We start from the raw sequence: 16,459 nt of genomic DNA on the forward strand, positions 1-16,459 counted from the left end.
GGAGGTCATTCTCATTTTTTTTGTCAATGATCAACACAAAATAATCTGTAATGTGAAAGTGGAAGAAAAAATAATTTAAAAAAAAGATGGATTAAACATAAAACACAAATATACTTGGATTACATAATTATTCAACCCCCTGAGTAAATATATGTTAGAATCACCTTTGGAAGCAATTACAGCTGTGTGTAATTCTTGGGTAAGTCTCTAAGAGCTTTGCAGACCGGGATTGTTCAATATTTGCCCATTATTCTTTTCTAAATTCTTCAAGCTCTGTCAAGGTGTTCGGGATCATGTGTAGACAGCTATTTTCAACCAGATTTAAGTCAAAACTGTAACTTGGCCACTCAGGAACATTCACTGTCTTCTTGGTTAGCAACGCCAATGTAGATTTGGCATTGTGTTGTAGGTTATTATCCTTATCCCAGTGTCTGGTGGAAAGCAGATTGAAGCAAGTTTCACTTTTGGATTTTGCCTGTGCTTAGCTCCACCCCATGACTTTTTATCCTGAAAAACTCCTGTCTTTGCCAATATAAAGTATACCCATACCATGATGCATCTACCACCTTGAAAATAAGGAGGCAGTTAGTCACTGATGTATTGTGTTGGATTTGCCCGAAACATAAGGCTTTGTATTTAGGCCAAAAAGTGTATTCCTTTCCCAGTTTTTTTTCAGAGTTGTTTTAGTGCCTTATTGCATACAGGATGCATTTATTTGAGTATTTTTTATTCTGTATATTTGTATTCTTCTTTTCACTCTGTCATTTAGGTCATGTTTGAGATGTCACTACAATGTTKTGGATSCATCCTCAGTTTTATCYCATCACACCCATTGAACTCCGTAGCKGTTTTAAAATCATGGTGACATCCTTGAGCTGTTTCCTTCCTGTCCTGCAGCTCAGTTCAGAAAGACGACTGTATCTTTGATGTGTCYGGGWGGTTTAATACATAATCRAAAGCATAATTATTAACTTGACCTCTGCTTAAACAGATGGTCAATGTCTGATTTGTTATTGTTACCCATCTACCAATCACTGCCCTTCATTATGAGCCTTTYGAAAGCTTACTGGTCTTTGTAGTYGAATCTGTGCTTGAAATGCAATGATTGACCGAGGTACCTTAAAGATGTTGTATGCATGGGGGACAGAGGAAGGGTTAGTCATTCAAAAATCATGTCAACCCCTATTATTTCACAGAGCCCAAATTTTACTCGTGAATTTATTTAGGCTTACCTAAACAAGGGGGGTGAATACTTATGCAACACCTATATTTAGTTGTATAATTTTTATTCATTTGTAAAAATGTGTAGAATTGTCTTTTTTGGGTAGATCAAATGAAAARAAATCGCTAATCTATTTCAATCCCACTTTGTGATGCAACGAAATGTTTATAAAAAAATGTCAGACCACAAATTGCAAGAACAGTTCACTCTGGAGTCAGATGGTTACAGAATGGGTAATGTAGTCTATTAAACACGAAAACAATTTTTCAAGTGAGTATAAGGCAGTTCTGACTTTCTTTTCTTTCTGCAAAAAAAGTACTTTGTAGTTCCAGTAGTTAAGTACACCGCTAACATGGCAGAAAAGTAGTCAACTACTGAAAAYACTAAMAAGATTTGAATGTASTTCAACTACCACCAAGCTACTGCAAAATGTAGTTAAATTACTAGTTGAACTACATGTGGTTCACTACTCCCCACCACTGATTCTGAAAACCTGTCCACATACAGGAAATTATATACTGTAAATGATCTACATTTAGGGAATAATCTTTCTTTAACTTTTATCTGAAGCAGAATACACTCAAAAAAACATGACTTTAGAGTAAGACCCATGAGGTGGTCTTGCAGTCAGTCACCTGCACAGAAACAGCAGCCATAACCTGGGGTCTGCAACCTGTGGTTCTGTGTGGCTCTTCAATTCCCCCTTTGTGGCTCCATGGCGATCAATAATTTGTCATTCAAACTGTGTGAGGCATCAGCTCGGAACAAAGATTCTCTGTTTATTGACACAAATCATTAACTATCTCATCTCAGGTACAACACACGTCCAGCAAAAGCGCAAAAAGAGTGAAAAGCCATTGTCCTCTGCGATGTGATTTACATTTAAACAGCATTATTCTTTGCTAGGTGGGTGGGAGGGGAGATATACATTTAACAYCATTACCCTCGACTAAGAGGGATACTTCAAACAATAGGCTGATGATGATTAAGTTGAAGCCATAGGACTGAGCACAGGTCTCCTGGATATATTACGTGATACATTCTATTATTTTCTAATCTTCTGAAATATATAAACTGGATATGAGCTAGGGTTCTCCCACGCATGTTCCAACTAAACACAGACAGAGAAGCAAAGCCGGTGCCAACAGTTAGGGGGTGATACAACAACATTACCCCCCCCCGGAAAAAATTCTCTGATTGGAAGAAAAAAAACATTCTAAAAACAAACAAGTGAAAAAGCAAACAGCTTTGTAACTCCCCTCCCCTGAAATTCCCAAATCCTTCTATAGGTATAGCATAATACAGCAAAACGACATTCAGAAGGTAGCAGACCCGAATGGTAAAAAAAACACGCATGCAAATCAAGGCTGTTTCACACGGAGTCACAAACACAGGAGAGTCTTCAAACGGGATTCAATCCAATAGGCGCGTCTTAGCGCAGTCGACAATTCGGCGTTTAAAGGCAAAGTTCGCGGCGGTTGCGTCTACGTAAACGCTGCAGATGTTGGCTCAATCAATTTACCTTTAAATGTCAAGTGCGTTACTACACGGCTCCGATTGAATCCCGGCCTTCTTCTTGTACAATACAACAGTTCGCCCCAGCAGTCAGGGACTGTATTCAAAAAGTGAGTGCTGATTTCGGATCAGATTTGCCCTTCAAACATAACGCATAAGAGAGGGGACCTGATCCTAGATCAGCACTCCTACTCYGAGACTCTTGGTGAATACAGGCCCAGGTCTTCTCATGGATGTTGATGTTGTTGTTGTTTACTTGTTTACAGACTTCTTTATTTGCTACTGAATGGATACAAGTGTGTGTGACAGACTGTGGTCATAGGCTCAGTGGTCTTCTGGACATAATATCCTGGTTCTTCCCACAGTTCTCCAAATAATGTCCTAGTTCTAAACATTTGACCAGGTTCTCCTCTGTTTTCCCCTTATCTGTTCGAGGGGCGAGGTTCTCCCTCTCTGTCTGAGGGGCCAGGGGGTCCTGGTTGGCAAACAGTTAATAACCAATCCCATAGTCCATTGCTAGGACCTCCCTGACCCTGAGATAAGTCCAGGAAGGAGGAAGGAGGTACAGTACATCCAGAGACAGACACAGAGCCACAAAGACAATCTTCTACGATAGTTACTATTCATTATTAAAAAAGGCGTGATGTTTATTTGGCATCTGTTCTTTCCAGTCCAATATATCATTTTGAACTCTAGATGTATCATGTTCCTTTCCTTTTTAGCAAACAGTTATCTTTTTAATTCCAATAGACTATAGCACATTCATCTACGTTGCAGTTCCAGTCACGTTTAATTGAATCTCTCGTAGTACAGTCTTACGATATACTATATATGATACTCTTTCCATAAAGTCTCTCATAGATATATGTTCATATATAGGATGATCTCTCTCTTTCTATTGTGTGGATATATTATGTTGTATATAGTCCTGCCTCTGTGGTTACAGTTCCTGTGAGCTGATGACGTGGAACAGTGTGACGTTGTACAGAACCTGGTGTCCGTTGTTCCAGGCGTAGAGCGCACGGTCCCGAGGGTTGTAGTCAAGCATGGAGATATGGGAGTACTTGTTCTGGAAGGCGATGTCTATGTACTCGTACGTGGAGGAGTTAGTGCTGTAGGCGTAGTACACCTTGGTCCCTCCAGAGTAGCCGTTGGTGACATAGAGAGTACCGCAGATCATGAAGGCTTCGCCGGCGCTCCTCTTGGGGTGGTTGGTGGTCCAGCTCTTGATGATCTGCAGCGTGCTGGGATTCAGCTTGCTGATCACGATGTTCCCYGCGTTCTGATTGGTGGCGTAGACGGCCCACAGCCCGCCCTCGTCCACCATGAGGTCGATGTCGGAGTGGCCGCCCCAGGCGTAGTGATACATGTTGTTGTAGCCGGCATTGTCCAGCTGCCGGGACTTGCTGATGGTGGAGGTTTTGAAGTCGAACTTGATGATGACGTGGCTCTGGAACTTGTTGAAGTAGATGGAGCCGTTGTAGACCACCTGACCTGTACCGGACCACGGGTGGGGGAGRCGGTGAGACGTGAAGTTGTCCGTCGTCATGAAGTCCGCCATGGACTTGTACTCCCGCACAAAGCGGTTGTTGTGGTAACCATCCATGTACCACACCTAACAGACAGAACAGATGAGAAGGAAGAACAGGGGAAACATTAACGCAGAGTCAGAAGCAACCTTATAATACAAACAAGATAAAACACACCCTGCAGTCCTTTTAAAACCCTCATATCAAACTCCTCAGTGCACCATTATGTAGATGGGGGCCATATAAACGTGTGGCTCACAGAAAGCCTCATTAAATCGGAGCCTCAGTTCCGAGCGGAGCGGGAAGCAGTGTTCCTGCCTCCTGACGGAGCAGACCAAGACGAGATTGTGAATACAAACAGTCAGGAATGACAGGCAGCTGCAGGCGGCGTCAGGCCGGGATCGGGAATGAGCCTCTTGGGAATAATGCGGATCATTCCGGATAAAATGCTCGTCTCAGCTGCATTCTCCCTATGGCTCTTGGAGAAGAGAGAGAGAAAGAAAGAACAAAAGAAAGAACAAAAGAAAGAAAAAGAAAGAAAGAAAGGACCTCTCTGTTGTGATCAATCACATCTAATCTGTCTTCCTGGTACTATTAGAACACATTACACGTGGTCTCACAGATGTAAACGATACATAGCACATATTTTCCGGTCCCACTAAGCTACTTTATCTTGCCTTACTGTCTCATACACTCTCACACCACCTTGCCACTCACAAGCAGCACATTGTAAAATTACTGGAATGTTTGTGGAATTTTCCAACCCTACTTGCAGGCCTGATACAGCCTATAGACTATGAGTTTCTGGCCACTGTATAGAGCCTTATGATACATGTAATGATTCAATAATAATGATACCATTAGCCTACAAACTCACTTAGTGAAGGCCACAGGATTGAACATTTTCGAATTCAACAACCATGTTACTGTCACTAACAAATGCATTCATGGGTTGTATCTCTACAATTCAATAGAAAAGGCAAGGCACACTGGGAAATTATTGGAGGTGTGGCTTAGTGGGGGCGTTACATTTAAGTATACCTTACTCAAAAAACTGCATTTGCTTTWCTCATATGAAAGTAGTACTACTCACTTCAGCTATTTAAGTTTCTTAACTTATTTTTGTTTGGTTGTCATGGAAATTCTAATCAATAATGAGGAGAGACAAGGTCAATCACCAATTAGCGTCTGCTAAATGACTTAAATGTAAATGTAAATGCAATGAGGATATTACTTTATTCAAACCTTATTAATAAGGGAGCATAGAGTAATTGCTTCTACAATAATGAGGCTGGTCGACTCAACGCCCTTGAGTGTTGTGGAGAGTAGCTCTGACATACAAAGTATGCAAAATATGTTTTCTAGCAGATACACCCTCTTAGTCTACATGACAGACAGATGTATGGAATGGGTCACAAGGTGAGAAAGGAGTACCCCCCCAGCCAGATAGCATTTGTTATGAAGACTATTTTTATTGTTGTAACGGCAGTCTATTTCGTCCTCCTCATCGGACAAGGAGAGGCGAGAAGGATCGGAGGACCAATGTACAGCGTGGTAAGTTTCCATGATTTAATAACATGAAAACTATATAATATACCTGTCTCTTATACACATCTAGATGTGTATAAGAGACAGCTCGTAGTCTACATGACAAACAACAGATGTATGGAATGGGTCACAAGGTGAGAAAGGAGTACCCCCCAGCCAGATAGCATTTGTTATGAAGACTATTTTTATTGTACAGAGTTGGGCCCCTAAGATCTCGTCCCTGGTACTTCACAGTACAGAAACACCAACTCATTCTATGGCATAAATCAATTGTAAAGTCCTGAGGGGAGTGAGCCTCTGGGTCATACACTATCCCAGGATAAGTGCAACATCAGAGATGACGTACAATRGTTCCAGACACTACCCCATACATCTTGTCTCAGACCTTATCTCCCCTAAGGCCAAAGGAGGAAGTGACTGGCGCACAGACATCGYGGAGACAAGTAATTGGTTMCCCATGAATCAAGCCATCCCTTCACATGGTTTAAAATAGGTAAAGACATTCACACATGAAGACAATGTTCCCTCCTGTCYTCTTATCTTTCCGATATTCTGCATAGCACCAGGGACATGTGATAGACAAGCCTGACTCCTACCCTCGCTGGACCCCAGGTGACTGAGGCCCATATGAGGGAGGAAGTGCAACTGCCAACACCAGAGTCCGAAGGGATACATTCTAATCACAAGWGTTCAACAGTTCAATTATATAAGCATATTATGCAGATAAGACATCTTAATTATCTATATTACCGAGCTAATTAKGATTCCTCCACCACAAGATATTTGGTATCCTCAAAATGTTTGAGAAGCCAAAACTTATCCGGTTTTATAGTGCATGGTCCGACGTTACCAGGGTTGGGTAGGTAACTTTCTAAATGTMATCCGTTACAGTTACCTGTTCAAAATTGTAATCAGTAACGTAACCTTTGSATTACCCAAACTCAGTAAMGTAATCAGATTACTTTCCCCTTAAAGTGGCAATATTTAGTTGCTACATACATTTTTTCACTTAAATATTAATGATATGTACCCATTGATTCCTGAAGAATATAACTTATAAATGCCCCATTAGCTTAGTTCAACTGTTGTACCCCATCAGAACCCCAAATATAAGCTTGTAAATGTAAACAACCACTTTATAGCCTCAAAACATAATTAAATATAAAATGTTGTATCATGGATGGTCAGTCCTTGAATCCATAGCTCCTGCATTCATTGCGCTGGACTACAATATCACAGAGGAGTTTAGAGGGGAGGAACTTTTATTCCACAGGCTGGGATCTGCAAGATCACATTTCTCACTGGCGGTCCACTGGTCGCAGTTTAAACTTCGTACATTTAATACACATATACATTTGTGAACAGCCATCCACAACAACCAAAATCCGTAAATCGCAGATGAGAGAGAAGCGGTGTGATTCATGTAAATATCAATAATAAGYCATCCGTATTGCCAGTACGCTACACCACTGCTCTAGTCCATATCTTCAAGCGTTTATTCAAGTTGGATGTATAATCTTTGAACGCTGACAGCAGTCACATCATTTGAAAACATACTGTAGCTTGGACTGTAGCCTACAAAAGCCGATTCCTGCTCTTTTCCTGTGATCCATCAAAACACATTTGGTTTGTCATCATAGTGGTCTCTGATTTGTGGTCAGACTCGCTCAGGTGGAACAAATTTAAACTCKGMCATTTTTAYCAATGCTGATTTGAATGTCATTGAGAAAACAAAAAGGTGTCAAAATATTTGGTTTTCGCAAACATCGTTTCTGAATTTAAAAGTAAATCTAGAAGCAATCATATCGTTTTTCAAAAGTATCTGTAATCCGATTACAATATTTTTGCTGGTAACGTAATGGATTATCTTTAGAATTTTTGTAATCAGTTATTACATGTGACGGATTACATGTAATCTGTTACTCCCCAACCCTAAACGTTACACAGAAAAACCATGGGTAAAGAGCAATWGCAAGGATACCCACATATGACTTAATAATGAAATGTGCAAATCACATTGATGTACACATGAGTAAGACTATGAAAGAATCATGTGTATGTTTTAAAGAAAACATCTTGGCTGACATACTGTATAAACATCTTCGCTGACACCCTCCCTTCATTAGTGACCTAGCCGTCTGGGCTAAGGTGAAAACCACACAGATGTATCCTCTGCATTTGAATTTGAATGTGTTTCAGTAATGAATGTCTCGCCTTTTTATTTTTTCAACAGATGACCAGCCCAGGAGAGCTTAGTAGAAGAACAACAGACCGACTGACTGACAGACAGACAGACAGACAGACAGACAGGTGTGTGGGTGTGTCAGGGCTTTCAACAGCCTGGTCACCTCAACTCAGCGACATTAATGATGTCATCTGAGTGAGGGTAATGAAGTGTGTGTGTGTTTTTGGTTTTACTATCCTTGTGGGGATCAGAAGTCCTCACAAGGATAGTAAAACAAGGAAAATCTGGACAAGTGGGGACATTTTGCCTGTCCCCAAAAGGAAAAATGCAATTTTTGGCTTGGGAGTTAGGGTTCGGGTTAGGTTTAGGGTTATAGTTATGGTTAGGGGTTTGGCGTTAAGGTTAGGTTAAGAATCAGGATTAGGATTAGGATTGCAAAATAAATTTAGAAATCTATATTATTCAATTATTGCACCCACACTGCTCGCGCGCGCCAACGAGCGTCTGCGTTACCAAGCGCTAAAATAGAAAGTCAGTTCTATTTGTGACGCAGATTGCGCTGCAAGTCCTGCCTCTCCCATATCCTCATTGGTTATACCCACGTGGGTGACTGAAAGATGAACGAGGTCGGTGGCGGTAATGCACCTAATTTATGAAAGTTGCCAATCACAATATTAAGTCCAGAGAAAAAAAAGCCTAGAAGGAGGAGAGATGACTAAAAACGATTCGGTTGACCGTTTTATGTGTGGATTAATTGTCGGAGTAGAGGACCTTGTGCATTTCAGGTAAAATAAGAACTCAATGTTTATATCCCAGGACAAATTAGCTAGCAACAGCAATCTAGCTAAATAGGACAAATTAGCTAGCAAGTGCAAGCTAGCTAGCTAAATTGCCATAAATGTTTCATGCTTTTCGACCTGTCCCCAAATTAATGTAATTGTTTCAGAGTTTGTTTTGATATTTTAACCTGCGTGTTGTGATCCCGCTTGGTGTGGGGGACAAAATAAATTGATGCACGATGGCGCACGCGTGCAGCCGGTTTTTGTTTCGTGTTAGGTTTAAGGGAAAATAGGCTTTTGAATAGGAATCAATTGTTTGGTCCCCACAAGGATAGTAAAACAAATGTGTGTGTGTGTGTGTGTGTGTGTGTGCATGATCTGAGTGAGGGTAATGCAATGTTGTCAAGCACTTAGTCTGATCTTCCAGTAGCAACAGGAGTGAAACACAGTACCAAGGTCATGAACTCATTACCTTAATGGAGCTGGACTTTCCATGTTGATGGATGGCTGAAGTGTGTGTGTGTTTGTGTGTGTGTGTGTGTATATATACTATATGTTTGTGCCTGTGTCTGTGTGTGTGTGTCTGTATGTGTTTGTGTGTGTGTGTGTCTCAGACAGTATTGTGTCGAGACCACCTAAAGCGAGACCGAGTCAAGACCGAGACCAGGAAAATGCGAGTCCAATTCAAGACCATGATTGTTATTTTGTCAAATCAACACATAATAAGAGTTAAAAAAGTCCAGTATTTCTGTGTTCATATTTCAGAACAACATRTGGATTCTTTAGACATTCAGAATAGTGAACAAATGCATTCTGGGGGAAATAGAGCCACTCTACAAATCATTACTAACCCAAACACAGTGGGGAACAATGGGCCTTCTGCGCATTCAGAGAAGGGCTAAGGATTTATAAATKAATGATTATAATAATAATCAATAATTATAATAATATTTTCAATAACGCTCTGATTTAATCTCTTCAGTTTYTGCTGGAAAGSAAAGGGTTAACACTGCTGGTCTCTGGGGAGATAAATCTAGCTAGCTAAGTCAACCATTGGCTAGTCCATCAGAAGCTATGTTTGTGAAACATTGTTGCATTTTAAGTGAAACTGAAAGCAGTTTAGCAACATTAAATCTTTTTAAAATGTTCATATACAGTACACTCCCAGGAAGAATATGACACTTTAAAAACATTTTCTGATAAGCGATCACTTAAATATGGTCATTTTCACGATTTCATAAATTCATAGAATTAAGGCATTTGTGAAAATKTTATAGTATCATAGAGTGGGAAAGCGGCCTTGCGWTTGGACAATTAATAGACACTGCAGTAAATAAAACAAAATAAAAACATCTGTCTTGTCCAGGACCAGAGTTTACACAGGCAGGTGCGCAATAGCCAATCAGAGCTACAGTAGGCCTTTATACAAAAAAGCCATTTGTCACATCTGCCATCATTCACTTTGAACTGGACTGTGTGTTTACAGGCAGTTACAACAGTGTGACTTTAGATCAATAGAACGCATTCACTAAAAGCCACAAAATACACGTGAATGGATTTCTGCAAATACTGTATGTAAACACCACAGGATTCCTCTAACATTTGGGAATTTTACAGTCCTATTGATCAAACAACCATGAAAAGGTAGTCTCTCTCTCTCTCTCTCTGTTATGCACATCATCAACAACAACAAGATCAATAACTAATGCTAGCCAGAGCAAGATGAGCGAAATCTAACGAAGGAACATTAGATAAACCCTCTCAAACTTTTTCAGCTAGCTGACTGTCAAAATTCCAATGATAAACAATGGGAAATTGTAGCCTCCTCGTCCTTCTGCAGCTTGCCTGCCGATGCCTTCTTGTCCCCAACCAAGCACCCAAGCTAACTGGCTAAAGTTGTCTAGCTTGCTAGCTAGCTACTTCCAGACACCTTACTGACTATTTTACTCATCTTAGCAGAGCTGGTTAGGCTGTTTACATGTTATCTGGAGCGTTCTTGACAAAAAAAAATTTGGGGCCGATGTTTATTGACACATTTATTGACACATACTCAGTGGATGTTGCGCGTTCGAAAATTAACCAGTTGTTCTGCGCTCTGGCACACTCAGACGAGAGTGCTCTGAAATCGGAGTAGATAGCCACAGTGAATTTGCGAACGCAAGAGATATGCTAACTGGATAACAGTCGTTCAAGTTCTTGCTAGCTAACAAAATGACACCTGCATCTCTAGCTGTGTATAGCCACCAAAAAACAAGGGGGGGGGGAGTCAGTCACTCACCCACTCCTCCAATGGCATGAATTCCTCCTAGCAGCTAGCTAGCTATCTACAGTAGCTAACATTAAGCTCCGTGTTTTTAGTTTGCTACATAAACTCAGCAAAAAAAAAACGTCCTCTCACTGTCAACTGTGTTTATTTTCAGCAAACTCAACATGTGTAAATATTTGCATGAACATAACAAGACTCAACAACTGAGACATAAACTGAACAAGTTCCACAGACATGTGACTAACAGAAATGGAGTAATGTGTCCCTGAACAAAGGGGGGGTCAAAATCAAAAGTAACAGTCAGTATGCCAAGCCGCACTGTTTCTTGACTCACTGCTCGCTTAACCCGGAAGCCAGCCGCAACAACGTGTCGGAGGAAACACCATCCAACTGGCGGCCAGGCCCGCCACAGGAGCCGCTAGAACATGATGGGATAAGGACATCCCAGCCGGCCAAACCCTCCCCTAACCCAGACGACACACAGCCAATTGTGCGCTGCCTCATGGGTCTCCCGGTCGCGGCCGGCTGCGACACAACCTGGGATCGAACCCGGATCTGTGGTGGCGCCTCTAGCACTGCTGCGCTACTCAGGAGGCCGTCCACTTTAAACTTTAGTTCACTGGTTACTTTGTGTACTAAAAGTGAAATGTGTTTTTTGCAATGGTAAGTAATAGTTGTACATTTAGATTGGGAAATACTTAATGGTTGTGTTTTTGTATTCTTATGATTGCGACCTACTGGCTTATTATGTYGAGGTTTATGGACTGCTTWTCCTTTAACATCATGCTGTGTGTGACTGTCTTTCCATCGGCCCTATGCAGTGGTGTAGTGATGCCTGGAGAAGTGGGTATACTCTAATTTTGCCAGAAAATTCCCAAACGGCCCGCCCAGCAATGGAAAGGCACCCTGCGTGAAAGATCCTATGTTTTCCTATGGTATTTTGTTTGTCTTTCTATAGCTTTTTCAGATTTTCAAAAAATGTTGGTCTAAGTCCACAACAATGCTTAAACCACATCAATCTGATTGGGTGGGGCTGTAAAGGCCTGGCTCCCCAGTTGGTGGGCCTCTATCCACCCAGGCCCATCCATGTCTACGCCCCTGATGCAAACAGTGCATCAGGACAATTGCGCATCACAAATAGCCTACTAATCAACACTTCGGACTAAACTTTTTCAATACCTGGTTGCATATCCATTGTTGCCTTAGTCAGCATTTACTGGTAGATATCATATATTGAAATGTGTTTCCTACCCTACCGGCTTTCTAAATAAATTTGATTGATTGTCTGTGTCTTACCCGTGTATCTCCCTCCGGTGCTGCAGGGTCGGTCATCCAGGATCCGAACCTGGATCCAGACGTCTTGATGGTGACAGGATCGCTGATGCCCGTCAACTTCCCACATGCTGTGAAGGAATAGCGGACATAGAAATACCTCTCATAGATACAACATCTACTTCTCATAGATTCAGCATTCACGGGCACATCTGTATGATTTCTATTGTCTACATTATAACATCCTTTACAAAACATGCACCTGTAGCCTTCATTCACAAAAGGAGAATGGAATGTGTGTATTTTATTGCTGTGTGTGTGTCTATGTTGGTTCCCTCCATCTGCCTGCCATCCTGAGAGAATAAAGGTACTGTAATGGTCTTTGGTATTCTGTGCTTCTGTTTGTGTTTGTGTCTGAGGGATGGAGAGAGAGAGATTTCATTGTTATTCAAGTCGTGTAGGAGTGTGCTGTTGCTCCTGCTTCTATTTGTTCTAAGCTGTGTGAGCTGAGCATATCGTTAATTAGGCTTGATTGAGGTGTTAATTAATGTGAAGTTGACATATCTAGCTCTGAACGCTTCGGCTGTGCCTCCCTCCCTGATGACAGCCAGGTAGTTGGACTAATGGGCTGTTGTTTTGAAACAGATGGGGAACAACCTCGATTCTGTGGTTAGATCTTAATGTCAGCTAACGAGCAAACAGCTCAAACACACTGACATTATTGTTTCTTAATTTGAAAGGCAATATTTTGTTAAATTGACTTAACACTTTGCTTCGACGAGGCAAAGGTGAATTCAATCATTTTTTTAAACGAGTTTATTTATATCACTGAACTTGTTTTGTATGCTAATGGGTAACAAAAAAAATCTATACATTTAAAAGGTCTCATTTTCTCTATATATCTTTATTTTTGCTATCGGGTCCCGTCCCCAACTATACACTCTCTTTCTCTCTCTCTCCTTCTCTTGCCCTCTATACCTTTATCCCTCTCTCTCCCTCCTTTTCCCATTCTCTCTCTGGCAATAAAGTGGTTGTGAAATGCAATTATAGGACGGAGTCATAGAATCCAGATCAGATGTCTGCTCCTCCTTTTCCTTTTACTTTCACCCTCCCGTGACCATCGTCATCTCTCACAATTTCTGCGACAACTCTGTTCCTTTTTTTCACAGTCACACTTTGAATGTTTTTGATGTGAAAACTGGACCCTTTGTGTGTTTTAGCACATTGGTTACATAAAACAAAACAGTTCACATATCAAGTAGAGAGGTTGGCGTACAACGTGCACATTCCTGTGTGTTCCCTGCGTGTGTGTGTGTGTGTGTGTGTGTGTGTGTGTGTGTGTGTGTGTGCTCCTGTATATATGTATTATTTGTTCATGCCCTCACGTGTATGACTGCTGTGACTATGACACCTCAGCATCTGCAGCAGCGAGATAAACACGGCATCACATGAGCAAACAAGCACCACTACCATCAGCCCCTTACATAACACTTCAGTGGGAGTACCAGACTATAGTAATAATCTGGACCTTTATTTCTTTATTCATTTCCTCTAATCGTTCCTATCTTTAGATGACCTTTTGGTCTGGACCTCTGGGAGAAATATGCACATCAGGTCAAATCTAATCCCCTCTTGGCCTGAATATGGCTCCAGCCAACCAGAGCTAGACTAGGGGAAATCTAATGGAAATCACTACTAGACTATAACATTGAAATAACCCAAACACCATCACTCAGTCATTGTGGAATGGAATGATGATTTGAGGATTAKCGAATCAGTGAATGAACGTGGACACATAAAAGAGGGAACAGCCTGATCCTAGTGTGAAGGGAACAGAGATATTTCAGAGAGAGAGAGAGAGAGAAGACTGGTTTTATCACCTTTAGGTTTTATATAGTGAGCTGGGGTCAGAAAGAAGGACTATAGGAGAGAGTAGGAGGATTGTCTACTGAGACAGAGAGAAATAACAGAAGGCGAGAAAGAGAAAGGACAGCAGTGATAAAGAGGAAGATATAGCAATGATGTAATGTTTACACTTAGAAAAAAGGGTACCAAATGGATATTCGGCTGTCCCCATAGGATAATCCTTTTCGATTCCAGGTAGAACCCATTTTTGGTTCCAGGTTGAACCCTTTTGGGTTGCATGTAGAACCTTCTGTGGAAAGAGTTCTACCTGGAACCAAATAGGGTTCTTCAAAGTGTTCTCCTATGGGGACAGACGAAGGACCCTTTTAGGTTGTAGATAGCACCTTTTTTTTCTAAGAGTGTAAATATAGAGACAATAGAAAAGARAGTGTGAGAGAGAGAGGGAGGGAGAAGGAGCGTGATAGAGAAAGATGTAAGTGTCTGGGGGCTATGTGAAGCAGTGATAGGGGGCGAGATGTAGGTATATCCGGGCTAGGTGTAGCAGTGAATGAGAGAGAGAGAGCTGTCGGTGCCTGGGGACCTAGGTGAGATTGCCTTTCTGCTCTATCCATCACTATGTGATGGTGTCGTTCCACTCCCTGTGATGTCACACACGGGAGTCAGACCTGGGTTCAGATACTATTTAAAATCTTTCACCCAAAAATAGTGTTTGCTTTAGCCTGYCTGGAGTGCCAGATGGGCGCGGTTTGCACTTTGGCAACTACTCTAGCTCAATCAAGCCCAGCTAAAGAATTTGAAATTATATCAACTAGTATTTAAACCCAGGTCTGACAAGAGCTACTGCACGTTCTCCCTGTCCTGCAGAACAAGGGACCTCACCGGCCCAACCAGAGCCAGGAGCCCAGAGCACTACAGGATGATTTATTTATTTGATTATATCCCTGTGAGATGCCATGTCCCCGTGATGGATGGCCATTGTGTCGCCAACGTCACAGTACTGTTACTCGATCTGCCACAAAACAGCCTGAAGGAAAGGCCTTCAGCGATCCATTCTCTTTATCTCACTCTCTCTCTCTCTCTCTCCCTCTGTCTCTCTCTCTATCGCACTCTATCTAGCTCTAACTCACCTTCCCTCTCTCTCTCTAGCTCTCTCTCTCTCCCTTTACCACTCTCCTTCACTATTTCTCCATGCTCACTCATTCCCTATGCCCCTCTCCATCACTCCCTCATGTCTCTTCTTTCCGGAGTTGCTCTCTCTCTTTGTCAGTCGCTCTATTATTTAGTATTTTTATTTATCTCTTATTCTCTCCCCTCTCTCTCTTTTGTTTACCCTGCTCAGGGTCAGTCCCAATGAGTATGAGTGTCCTGTGTTTCCTGGGAGTGGCTGCAAAATGCGTTCAGTGCCTGTGTGTGTGTGTGTGTGTGTGTGTGTGTGTGTGTGTGTGTGTGCAGTGTTCTTGGCACGCATTTCATTCCTCTGTGGTGTGTGGTTGGTGTGTGTGTGTGTGTGTGTGTGTGTGTGTGTGTAAAAGTGCTTGTAAGCACATGTGATGATGAAAGTGATAACCACTCTGTATACTACTGTATCAGTCCCATGCTGACTGACCTGTCATAAGTGTTGAGTGATTAACCAACATATATATTTTTTTTTTGTTGGGGGAGGTCATTAAACAACTAATTGACCAACTTCGGTTCAATTACTTAAATTCCATTTAGTTATGTTTTTTTCTGAGCCGAACGCGCTGTTTCTCTAGAGAGAAATCGAATCATTCACGAGAGAGTGGGACACTGGTCTGGTCATTAAGCAAATATTCAGCCTAGTTCAGCGCAGAAACATGGYAATTAACTACATTGACCATAATCCATTGCGCCTGTTTTTTTTACACTAGTGATGTACATTCCGAGTCTTTTCGGTGAGCCGGCTCATTTGGCACCGTTCACATAAAAGAGACAGCTCATTAGGCTCTTTGTAAAAAAAAAAAAAAACGATCTAGAACAATCAAAAAAATGCAAATCTCCATTGTAAAGCCCAAAAGGTAGGCTACCATTATGTCASATCATGAAATGCAAGTAAACTTCTTTTTACCTGGCCAAATTATTAGACAGCTTGTTTTTAGGCACTGACAAAATCGGCGTGGACCAGATTGATGCGCTCTCCCTACTATTTATTGTTTCTGCAGTGAGGATTCACCCTCTTTATTGAATTATTTTGTAACTTATCTGAAGAAAAACATTGTTCTGAGTTCAAAAAGCAGTAGTAAGTATGGAAATCAGGTA

At 41.5% G+C, this 16,459-nt stretch overlaps 1 protein-coding gene across 2 annotated transcripts in view; it reads right to left on the reverse strand.

Moving 5' to 3' along the window:
• Positions 1-1,969: 1,969 nt before the first annotated feature.
• The window catches only part of LOC111963844 (noelin-like), a 60,169-nt gene continuing 45,679 nt past the window's right edge, over positions 1,970-16,459 (reverse strand). For both annotated transcript variants that reach the window (XM_023987394.3, XM_023987393.2), the window contains exons 5-6: positions 12,341-12,447; positions 1,970-4,352 (exon numbers count right to left, since the gene is read on the reverse strand). In XM_023987394.3, coding sequence (XP_023843162.1) covers positions 3,678-4,352; positions 12,341-12,447 — 782 coding nt within the window. In that variant the 3' untranslated portion in view covers positions 1,970-3,677. The remainder of the gene's footprint in view (positions 4,353-12,340; positions 12,448-16,459) is intronic.

Source organism: Salvelinus sp. IW2-2015, linkage group LG5 (assembly GCF_002910315.2).
Source record: "Salvelinus sp. IW2-2015 linkage group LG5, ASM291031v2, whole genome shotgun sequence".
Taxonomy (NCBI): Eukaryota; Metazoa; Chordata; class Actinopteri; order Salmoniformes; family Salmonidae; genus Salvelinus; species Salvelinus sp. IW2-2015.